General features: G+C 43.1%; 1 protein-coding gene across 9 annotated transcripts in view; it reads left to right on the forward strand.

Annotated features, from left to right (window-relative positions):
* The window catches only part of COBL (cordon-bleu WH2 repeat protein), a 242375-nt gene that overhangs the window by 90382 nt on the left and 139538 nt on the right, over window positions 1–12455 (forward strand). For all 9 annotated transcript variants that reach the window (XM_074945231.1, XM_074945229.1, XM_074945230.1 and 6 more), the window contains one exon: window positions 6422–6516. In XM_074945231.1, the coding sequence (XP_074801332.1) occupies window positions 6422–6516 (95 nt within the window). The remainder of the gene's footprint in view (window positions 1–6421; window positions 6517–12455) is intronic.

A 12455-nucleotide genomic window follows, 5' to 3' on the forward strand; every position in this document is an offset into this window, starting at 1 on the left:
TAAGTAAACTAAGTATCTCCTTTCCCTTTGAAATGGTGAGAGGCTCAAAAAAGACACCCACAAATTAAAGTGCCACAACTCAAATGCTACTTCTCTTCTATTTAGACATATTTACAGTGAAACACTTTGGAGCAACATGTTAAGCATACAGAGTGTTTGTCCTTATAACACGGCATATTTCAGAGACCTCTCGCTAGAATAATGAGTCTGGGCCTTCTTAAAGCATATTTTTCTTTTAATTTAATATTTGGACCAGAAAAATAGCAAAGTGCATTGGGTACAATATTGGCCCTAATCAGGTTCACATTTTGGTACCCATGCAGAGCCCTACTGAACTCCATGTTAGCAGACCCAATTGCAGGATTTGAACCATAGGAGCAGACTGTAATATTACAAATCTTACCCATTGCATAGGTGATTGATACAAGAAATTAACTTCTGTTTCTCAGTTAACCATTACATTAGAACGATATTACATCTGATCCCAAAAATGTATTTCTGCAGGATTCATTCTTTTCTGTTATTTTTTCATATCTACCTGCCTGTGTGTCAGTCCTGAGTAATAAAAAGAAATAATTTTAGTGGAGTTTCCCCAGGGTGATCCTGCAAATACAATATTTCTCCCAAGGTTTTGCTGGTATCAAGATTTTCCGTACCCTGCAGTCATTACAGAGGGAAAATTCTCATTAAATTCAGTGGCAGTAACCCATTCATCTGGGCTGCAGAATAGGGCCCCATGTCAATTATCAGGTGGACAAAATGGATTGTTCCAACATCTTATCTCATTAGCAGAAGCGCCCCTATAACCCTAAATATGGTATTGGATGTGCTCAAAACACAGACTGTGTGTAAGAGCAAATTCTAGTTGAGTGACTCCTCACTTGAGGCACCAACACTTCGTTCTAAAGTTCTATTAAGTCTTTTGTTAAAAGAGAAACTCTGCTTTCACCTGGTTACATAGTTTCTCTTAGAAGTTGAAGCAGTTTCAATAAAGATTAAGAATTAGAACAACAAATCTCTCTACTCAGGTAAGTGCACTGTTGCTTCTAACAGCAGCCTTGCATGTCCAATTTCAGGGGAAAAACCCCACCTTTCTTTATGGTGTTTCTGAAGACCAAATATTAAGGGTAATGGATAGTATCTGTGGTTTACCGGGTCATGTGTCAGAAAGTTAATGTGGTTTTTCTTGTCCTTTCATTGCCTGCTTTTTCCAGTTCTTCCATCAAAAACTCAGTCTGAACCTTCTCTGAGCTATAGAGGTACTGTACAACAATGCTTGGGGAAAATCAGTTTCCCCTTCAGGTTGTCTTTTTAGCATGGCTTTGGTAGCATAACAAAATTGCAAGGTCATGGCATAATATACTACAGGGAACAGAGTTGTTTACATTGTCTGTTTTATATCATAGACAGTGATTATTTTCAGTGCAGATGGACTGCTTCACTTGCCTGCATTTCTGGCCAAAGTGGCGGGAGGGAAAATACATTGGTCATGGAATCGTTTCCATTAAAATGTCAATATTTTAAAACCTTATCACATACTGATGCATGGAATCTTGGTAGATGCCTATAATCTAAAATGTGATTATCTGAATTCAGATCCTCTTAAATTCTGCTTTGTCTCATGATTTCAAAATTCACATATGAGCAAAATGAGAATGTTTTGATTGCCCCAGAGGCATTTAACTACTTGGGGTTTACCTGTACCTTAGTTTTGAACTGGAAAAAACAGATGCTGAGATACCCATGTGTGTGATGATTGTGGATAAACAATGACATTTTAATTGAGACCACTGTATTAGGGGATGTGTGACGGGTTCCCCCAGGGTGCCACTTGGAACTGGAGTACCACTGAGGCCCCTGGCCCACCAACGGGTCCCACGTGGGCTCCCTCTCACACCATATTGCTGTGACAAGCTACAAAGTCTTCCAGCCTGCACTTTCACCAGCGTACTTACAGGTAGGGACACACCCAGCTGCAGTTAGAAACAGGCTCTCTGACCAGCCCCTGCATGGGAAAGCTACTCCCAGCTCCTCAGGCACGTACCCCCTCTGGAGTATAAACCCAAAATTATTCCATCTTGCGTTGCACAGGGAACTGTTCAGCGTAAGCTCATTAAATTTGCCCCTTCCTTCAATGTGTAGAGGAATATGCAACAGCCTTTTGCCCCATGTTATGATTCCCACACACTGGTTTAGATAAAGCAAAAAACAAGTTTATTTACTACAAAAGAGAGATTTTAAGTGATTATAAGGGATAGAAAGCAGATCAAAGCAGATTACCTAGCAAATAAACAAAAAACGCAAACTAAACTTAATATACTAAATAGATTGGTTATAAATAGCAGATTTTCACCCTAAGAGATGATACAAGTAGGCTGCAGATTCTTAAGGGGCAAGCTGCACATGCTTACAGCTTGGAATCCCCAGGTATTCCATTCACAGGCTAAAAATCCCTTTAGTCTGGGTCCAGCACTTCCCCCAGTTCCATCTTTGTTCCTCAGGTGTTTCCAGGAGTCTCCTTGGGTGGGGAGTGAAGCATACCAGATGATAGGTTTCAGAGTAACAGCCGTGTTAGTCTGTATTCGTAAAAAGAAAAAAGAAAAGGAGTACTTGTGGCACCTTAGAGACTAACCAGTTTATTTGAGCATGAGCTTTCGTGAGCTACAGCTGTAGCTCACGAAAGCTCATGCTCAAATAAACTGGTTAGTCTCTAAGGTGCCACAAGTACTCCTTTTCTTTTTTCTTTATACCAGATGATGTCACTTCCCGCCTTATATAGCTTTTGCATATGGCGGGAACCCATAGTTTCAAAGCTTGGCTCCCAGACTGGTTTGTGGAAAAACACTGACATCCCAAGATGGAGTCTAGAGCAGTGGTTCCCCAACTTGTTCCGCTTCTTGTACAGGGAAAGCCCCTGGCGGGCCGGGCCGGTTTGTTTACCTGCCAGGTCCGCAGGTTCGGCCGATCGCGGCTCCCAGTGGTCACGGTTCGCTGCTCCAGGCCAATGGGAGCTGCTGGAAGTGGTGCAGGCTAAGGGACATACTGGCCGCCGCTTCCAGCAGCTCCCATTGGCCTGGAGCAGCGAACCACGGCCACTGGGAGCCGTGATCGGCCGAACCTGCAGATGCGGCACGTAAACAAACCAGCCCGGCCCGCCAGGGGCTTTCCCTGCACAAGCAGAGGAACAAGTTTGGGAACCACTGGTCTAGAGACATGTGGTCACATCACATCTTTGTAGAGTCATAGCAACCATTAGTCAGAGGCTGTCTGTAGCATTTTCAAGAATGCTCCCCAGGTGGGAGATAAGCTTCTCCTAAGGCCTATTGTTTTTTCTTAATGCCCCATTGCCTTGAATAGGCCCTTCCCTACCCATCTATCTAGACTACAAACATCTTGTCTAATGGGCGTTACCCAGGTGCAACTACATTTGAAATATAGATATATAGTCAATATTCCTAACTTCAGATACCAAATGATACATGCATACAAATAGGATAATCATATTCAGCAAATCATAACATTTTCAGTGACATCTCACATGATTTATCTTGCATAAAATGCATTATAATTATGTCATAATCATATCATAATAATATCACTCTGAAGAATATGGGGTGCAGTGTCACAGGATGTCTATATTGCAATCACTGGGTATGACTGAAGCTTTTGTAGACATACCCGTAGACATCATTGTGATTGTGAGCTTTTCCAGTACATGTTTTTGCTTGAAAAATGCATTTGAAAAGATTTGAAACCAAAACACTTTCAGCAATTGGTTCCTAAACTGTGCCTGCAAAATATGTGTGCAAACATGTACATACTTGGACATTTACCCAGCTAATGTGCATATGGCTGTTTGGTTTACACAAATGTGAATGTTGACACAACAGGTGCAGGCACTCATTTTGCAAGTGCATCTAAAGTTGCCCAGCTTAGAAAAATAGTCCTCAGTGTTCTTTTGTGTTTCTGTACATGATTCAGAAACAAAAAGTGGGGGTTATTTTCAAATTTCATGAAGAAAATTATAAGCACCGTGTTCTGATTCATATTGAGGACCTTGTGTGAAATCCTGGCCCCGCTGAAATCAGTAGCAAAACTGTTGGCTTCAATGGGGCCATGATTTCATCCCTTGACTTCAGCATTCTCTGTCCTTACTTGCATTGTCCTCGTATTCAGAGAGTGTAGTATCAGTCATGATCTTCCATATGGACTGAAGAGGAAAATTTTGCCCTGAATTCTTTGTTGATGTGAAATAATATACACAATGTCTGAAATCCCATCTCTGTGTAAAATTTTAAAGGGATTTATAATAAAGATGTTGACAGTCTGTAAATTCACCATAGAAATTACATACTTTGGAAAGCTGATCCATGTGGGAGCACCTGGGTACACCCACACGGGAATTCCATTGAAGTCAAGAGGACTTCTCATGGATGCAGAGATCTGCCTGTGCATATGTGATTGCAGGACTGGGACTATAGTGTGTCTTTAGTGCAGATGTTCCTTAATAAACATGTATTTCCCTTTTAACTTTTGGGGCCAATAGCTCCTATGGGTTTGCCTACAGCTCCCATTAACTCCACTTGACGTTCAGTCTTTACTTTTAAGTATTAAGGGATGGCTTGTGAAGCCCTTATTCACAGTGAATCGCAGTCTAGTCCTAAGCATGGGGATAGCAATTTCAGACCAATGAGTGCAGGCAATGCTTAGTAGTCATACAGGAAGATATTGGTTAGTTTATTGATGGTATTTTTGTTGAGCTGGAGGGGCATTTTCTTCTTCAATAAGGATGGTGTGTGGTTCTGTTTTTAATCTGTTCATCATATTTACTCTTCTACTATGCTTTGATCTGCTGTATGCACTTAACACCTTCTAACAAAAATGTGATACTTTGTATGACATGCAAAAAGTTTTACAAGAGTCTCCTTTGTGAAATATATCATTTCACAGTTAAAAAATAATTTAAGGTCATTTTGCTTATTTTTCACGTTACAAAACAAAGCAAATATTTTTTAACTTGTGAATTTACTCCGTTCGTTAAAACTTCCTCCGACATCAAGAACATTACAACTTGCCAAGAGATAGAGGGCGGCATTTAGAGCCTGATCAATTGCCCATTAAAGTCAATGGGAGAACGACTGCACTGGTTTCAGCGAGCATTGGATCAGGCCTTTAAGGTGGCAGAGCAAATGGCTGAGGGGTGGGGAACTATCATTTATGAGAGCTGGGTGGTCAGAGTTGTTCAACTGGTGTACTGAATTCAGCTTCTTGATGTCAGAATGGCCTTTCCTACTGGCTGCTGGCCATGTAATGCAGGGTCGCATCATGCTGTTCATTATACTGCCAGTGAGACAGATGAGTATAGAGCAGTGACTTTTGGGATGTGCAATTCCCTAGTCAGCTCAAGGCTGATTTCTGTATCTAAGACACAGCAGTCTGGAAGATACGGACTCTCTGGGCTGTGTTTGGCTCATGGGCCACACCTATATCACCTTTCCCCTAAAACATTCATAGAAATACCAAGAAAGCGGTTATTAAGTGGCACTACTAGTGTGAGTAAAGGTTGCAAGATCATTCTCTAAAGAGCTACCACTTCTACAGGAAGGTTCAATTTCCTCTTATATGGCTTGATCCATAACCCTTTGATATCAATGGGAGTCTTTCCATTGGCTTCTGATGGGTTTGAACCATGCCCATGGGTTGTTAAAAATCTATAATCACTTTTTTAAAGGAGCATCGTTGAGAGTGTGGGGGGAGGGTTGACTCCTAATATGTACTTTAAAAGCATTTTCAAAGGCTAAGGCCTGGTCTACACTAGGAATATTAGGTTGAGTTAACTATGTTGGTCCATGGTGTGAAAAATCCACACCCCTGAGCGGTGTTTTTAAGCTGAACTAAGTCTTCTGTTGACCTAGCTACTGCCTCTCAGGGAGGTGGATTACCTAATGAATAGGAAAACCCTATTCAGAGTAGGTAGTATCTACACTGAAGTGGTACAGTGGTGCAGCTGCAACGGTACATCTGTGCCACCGTAGTGTTTTACAAGAACACAAGCCCTAAATTACTGTGGTAGTGTCTTAATGACAACTTCAGGACTGATCTTACAACCCCTTACTCCTGTGTGTAATGCATAATCCTGAGACTCAGGATTACAATGGGTCTCATCCAAAACCTGTTGAAGTCAGTGGAAAGACTCCCATTGGCTTCAGAGAGCTTTGGACCAGGCCCTAAATGAGAGAGGATCTGATCCAAGTGAGGATCCAGAATCTGTTATATTATTTTGCCTCATGATCACCCCTATGCACACACAACTTGTATTTCAGGGACTAAAGGGTTAACTTGGGATCATTGCTTTTAAAACTTTTGGGTTTGTAACTGTGCTTTTGGGAGTGTAAAAAATAACCCAATATAATTGTTTCAGAAACAAGTCAAAATTCTTCAATAAGCAACGATGCAACAGAAAAAGAAAAGAGAGGATTTCTGGGATTTTTCAAAGTTAATAAAAGAAGCAGCAAGGTAAGGGTTCTGCAAACCATTACCTATTTTATATCGTGCTAAAGAGAATTGTTTTCTTTCTAGCTTTATTTAGGGTGCCTTTTATATTTCTTCTTTCAAGGATTTGTTTATCCACAAATGTATAAACTACATTCAAGTACAATCATTTTGATCAACATGTCCATGGGCAGGAGTGAGTAATATTTAATGGCCATTCCTAAGAGGGTCTGAAAAGTGGAACACCATGTTTCAGATTACAAAAATAATCTCACGTGTAAAACCTCAATATCCAAAAATCCGATGTAATTCCCACAGGAATTATATTAATATCAAACTCTGATGCACTGACAGGCTGGAGAAGTTTTCCTTCTGGGAATAAAGTTAAAGGTGAGCTGGACAAGAATTTAAAAATGGGTTTATTTTGGTTTTGCTGAAGCCTGAAAGATGTGTTCCTCAATTTTAAAAGGCAGTTTTCCTACCTGCTAGGCTTTTTTACTTTAGAAAAATCAGAATTCGCAAATCCTGTTGTACCAGTTTTTGTAAAGGTCTTTCAGCCCTTAATTGAAGTAGTTGGGTGTGTTGAACTTTTAACAAAACACATTCTCATCTAAATGTTAGGCTTTTGAGCTCAATAGGCATTAACAATGACAAGCAGGTTCAAATAAGTCACTTCCACTCTCAGTAACTCAAGCCTGGTCTTCACTAGAAACTTAGGCCTGGTCTACACTACGGGGTTAGATCGAATTTAGCCCCATTAGGTCGATTTAAAAATGACTGCGTCCAGACAACCAACCCTGTTCCATCGACCTAAAGGGCTCTTAAAATCGACTTCTGTACTCCTCCCCCACGAGGAGAGTAGCGCTAAAGTCGAGCTTGCTGGGTCGAGTTTGGGGTAGTGCGGACGCAAAATTGACGGTATTGGCCTCCAGGAGCTATCCTAGAGTGTTCCATTGTGACTGCTCTGGAGAGCACTTTGAACTCCGATGCACTAGCCAGGTACACAGGAAAAGCCCCGGGAACTTTTGAATTTCATTTCCTGTTTGGTCAGCATGGCGAACTCAGCAGCACAGGTGACTGCAGTCCCCCCAGAATCGTACAGTGTAGACTGTTTCTACGCTCCCCCTATCATCTCCGTCCCTGAGGTTATCGCAGATTAGAAGGCGAAAAAACACACTCATGATCACATGTTTTCCAAGTTCATTCAGTCCTCCCGCACTGATAGGGCACAGCTTAATGCATGGAGGCATTCAGTGGGCAGAGGCCGGGAAAGAATTAAGTGAGCGCGAAGAGCGAAGGCAGGATGCGATGCTGAGGCTAATGAGGGATCAAACGGACATGATGAAGTGTCTTTTGGAGCTGCAGGAAAACCAACAAGAGCACAGACCCCCGCTGCATCCACTGTATAATCGCCCACCCGCCTTCCCATGTTCCATAGCCTCCTCACCCAGATGCCCAAGAACGTAGGGCAGGGAGAGGCTCCAGGCACCCAGTCACTCCACTCCAGAAGATGGCCCAAGCAACAGAAGGCTGTGATTCAAACAGTTTGATCTTTAGTATGGCTACAATAAGCAATGTGGCCTTATCCTTCCCTCCTCCCCCACCCCACCCCACCCGGGCTACCTTGTCCATTATCTCATTTTTTTTTTAATTAATAAAGAAAGAATGCATGGTTTCAAAACAATAGATACTTTATTTCAAAGGGGGGAGGGTGGTTGGCTTACAGGGAATTAAAATCAACAAAGGGGGTGGGTTTGCATCAAGGAGAAACACGCACAACTGTCACACTGAAGCCTGGCCAGTCATGAAACTGGTTTTCAAAGCCTCTCTGATGTGCAGCGTGCCTTGCTGTGCTCTTCTAATCGCCATGGTATCTGGCTGCTCAAAATTGGATGCCAGGTGATTTGCGTCAACCTTCCACCCCACCATAAATGTCTCCCCCTTACTCTCACAGATATTATGGAGCATACAGCAAGCAGCAGTAACAATGAGAATATTGGTTGCACTGAGGTCTGACCTAGTCAGCAAACAGCGCCAGCGAGCTTTTAAACATCCAAAGGCACATTCTACCACCATTTTACACTTGCTCAGCCTATAGTTGAACTGCTCCTTACTACTGTCCAGGCTTCATGAACCATGGGAACAAGGGGTAGGCTGGGGTAGGTGTGGCCGCGTGGTGCTGCTGGCTGGGAGAGCAGCCTGAGGCAGAAGCCTCCAGCTCGCATGATATTCCAGGCAGGACTGAATCTCCATGAAACGAAACTTAAAGAAGAGAATGACCTGGAGTCTCTGGCTCCATTCGGTGCTCCAAGAGGAGAATAGCCATGTCTATCTAGGCGCCCCGATCGACCTCGCCAAGGTCTGCAAGGAGCACCCAGGAGACGTACAACAACTATCAGTCCTCCTGCACCGTCTGCCCTGAAGGCAAGGAGCTGCTGCTATCTAGCAATGCAGTATCGCATCTGCCAGCAGCACCCAGGAGATGTACGGAGACGGTGGGCTGAGCGGGCTCCATGCTTGCCGTGGTATGGCGTCTGCATGGGTAACCCAGGGAAAAAGGCATGAAACGATTGTTTGCCGTTGCTTTCATGGAGGGAGGGAGGGGGGCCTGATGACATGTACCCAAACCACCCGTGACAATGTTTTTGCCCCATCAGGCATTGGGAGCTTAACCCAGAATTCCAATGGGCAGCGGAGACTGCGGGAACTGTGGGATAGCTACCCACAGTGCAACGCTCTGGAAGTCGCTGCTAGCCATGGTAGTGAGGAGGCACTCCGCCACCTTAATGCGCTTAGTGTGGACATACGCAATCGACTGTATGAAATCGGTTTCTAAAAATCAACTTCTGTAAAATTGACCTTATTTCTTAGTGTAGACATACCCTTAAGTCGGTTTAACTATGTCAGTTGGGGTGTGAAAAATCTACACTCCTGAGCGGTGTTGTTAAAATGACCTAAGTCCTTGTGTAAACAGATGTAGACTATCTCCCAGAGAGTTGGATTACCTATACTGAAAGGAAAACCCCTCCCGTCAGTGTAGAAAGTGTCTATACTGAAGTGCTGCAGTGGTGCGGCTCAGCTGTGGCACTGTGGCATTTTAAGTGTAGACAAGCCTTTAGACTTTTCTTCCTTTGAATCTGTGATGTCCATGAACCTGCTAGTTCTGCAGACATCTCTCCATGCCTCCAGGAAAACCAGAGTGGACAAGATCAGAATTTCTATTAGTGCAACGTAAAAAACAAAGGGAGGAAAAGCAACAAACCCTCAATCTTTCTTTATACCTAAGGAAGTAAAAAAAAAAAAGGGGGGGGGGGTGGGAGGAAGGCACAAACCCACTATTTGCTTTCTTTTCTATTTGCCTTTTACAATGAAGGGCCCAGTCCTGCTTCTTTTGAAGTCAGTGGGATTTCAGTTCCTTAGGAGGAAGGATGCACCAAGAATTTGGAGTCTAGTTAAATCCCCTCCAGCAGAGAGTCTTCTCACAACCTCCTCAGGGACTCTTAGAATTTATTATGTGGAAGGAAAATCATTTTCGAAAGACCCCTCCATCTCAATAGCCTCCTGTTTTCTTATTGACTCCCTCAGACCAAGCATGGATTCCAGGATCCTGCCTTAATCCACTGTAGCATGCAGGGTACTGTATACCAGGGGTGGCCAAACTGTGGCTCATGAGCCATATATGGCTCTTTTACAATTAAAGTGTGGCTCCCAAGCCCCCTCCCCCCTCCTTTCTCTACCTACTAGACTTCGGGGGGGTGGAGCTCAGGACCTCTTCTGCCTTGCAGTGGGGTGGTTGGGTAGGGGCTTCTGTTCAGTGGGGAGGGGGGGTCTTGGGGCTTCAGCCCTGTGGGGCGCACCTGCCGGGGCTTGGGGCTTCAACAGGAGTGGGGATGACGCCCCGAGCCCCGGCTCTCTGCAGGTGTTTCCTGGCTCTTCAACTTCTGAAGATTGTTGTATGCAGCTCGGAGGGCCAGTAAGTTTGACCACCCCTGCTATATACCAGTAGATTAGGAGCAGCTTTAGAAGAGGACTTGACTTATGCCTGGGCAAACGCTTATGCTCCTGCAGCATGCCATAAAAGTCCAGCAGACTCCTTCTGGCCATAACAGTCCACCTATATGTATCCACTTGCATGTAGTGGACAGCTACCACAATTCCATCTTAACTTAATAGGAGCTGTGACTGTTCAGCCTCTGAAAAACCAGAATCAGAGGTCCCACACCGGCCAACCAAAAATGGAGGCATCCAATGTTAATGGGCTCTTTTGAAAATCTCACCCTAGATAAGCATGTAGCCTTCTTATTAACAGACCATTCCATCGTGACGGGGGTAAGGATGGTGATGCAGCATCAGAGCATAAGTCATTAATAACATACACTGATAAGAGTGCGTTTATGAAAGAACTTGCATATATACAGCTCATTTTTAATAAGTGCAAACTTATACTGGAAAGTTTGTACTGTGCATACACAGCAGCCAATTTTAGAATTTTTTTTAACTTTATTAATTTTTGCCCAGCTGCAGTATTGCCAAACCCAAGCATTCCAAAATCATGAGACTGGCTTAAAAAATCATGAGATATTTAAAAAATAATAAATTTGGGGACTCATTTTCTTTGCCACCGTGTTTCTGAGCCTTTAGGGTGCACTTGGGTCAAATTTTTAAGCTTTTCTCTACAACTATGAGAGCTGAAACCTTTTGGTATTCCACTTGGTTCTCCTCAAGTTTGACTTGCAACATTTCTATGATTTACAATCCTGGTTTTATGACATCCACTGGGGATGGGGATGAGATTACTCTTGACCTATGCAGGATTCCAAACTCCTTTCTCTCTCTAATGTTCATAAACTAGGGACAAAAGAAAAACACATTCTTGGCTGTGATTTTCAAAGGAGCTTAAAGGAATCCCGGTTCTGATTCTTGTCTTCACTACCTGGGTCACTGGCTACAGTCTCTGAGAAACCAGACACTTTATAAATCCAAGCATGAAAAATATATTTAAAAAATGCAGTTAACAGTTCTTTCCTGTCGCTAACACTGAAGATTTGTGTGTGTATAATTTGTGTGGTTTGTGTGTATAAAAACGTCTTCTGTATTTTCCACAGTATGCATCCAATGAAGTGAGCTGTAGCTCACGAAAGCTTATGCTCAAATAAATTGGTTAGTCTCTAAGATGCCACAAGTCCTCCTTTTCTTTTTGCAAATACAGACTAACATGGCTGTTACTCTGAAAACTGAAGATAAGCACTTTCTATCCTTTACAGTGGTCTTTCTCAAGTCAGAATTCTCTTGCCTTCCATTCTCAAGATTTCAATCCAAGACTTGATTTGCTGCTTGATTTTCTGCTTCCCATGCACTTAGATTCATTCTGTTTTGCACACACTTTACACTTAGGGCTAGATTGTATGTTTTACACAAAGCCCTATGCAAGGAAGCCGGGACCACAGGGCTGCTTATTGCTTTACTCTGCAGGCTATTGTGAAGGGGTTGTAGGGCCACAGCTCAGTTTCTCCCCACCCCTCTCTTGGCCAGTCTGCTCATTGGAATCAGCAAAGATGAGTGGTACTTACTCACAGAGACAGATGTTGTGCTTGTCCCTTGCCTTGTCCCTACCCCTGTGCGCCCAGGAGAATTATTATAAATATTATTTAAACTCAGTACCAATGTGGACACAAGAACAAATGGATATAAACTGGCCACTAGGAAATTTAGATTAGAAATTAGACGAAGGTTTCTAACCATCAGAGGAGTGAAGTTTTGGAATAGCCTTCCGAGGGAAGCAGTGGGGGCAAAAGATCTATCTGGCTTTAAGATTAAACTCGATAAGTTTATGGAGGAGATGGTATGATGGGATAACATGGTTTTGGTAATTAAATATTCATGGTAAATAGGCCCAATGGCCTGTGATGGGTTATTAGATGGGGTAAGATCCGAGTTACCCAGGAAAGAATTTTCTGTAGTAT

The sequence above is a fragment of the Natator depressus genome, chromosome 2 (genome assembly GCF_965152275.1).
Source record: "Natator depressus isolate rNatDep1 chromosome 2, rNatDep2.hap1, whole genome shotgun sequence".
NCBI lineage: Eukaryota > Metazoa > Chordata > Testudines > Cheloniidae > Natator > Natator depressus.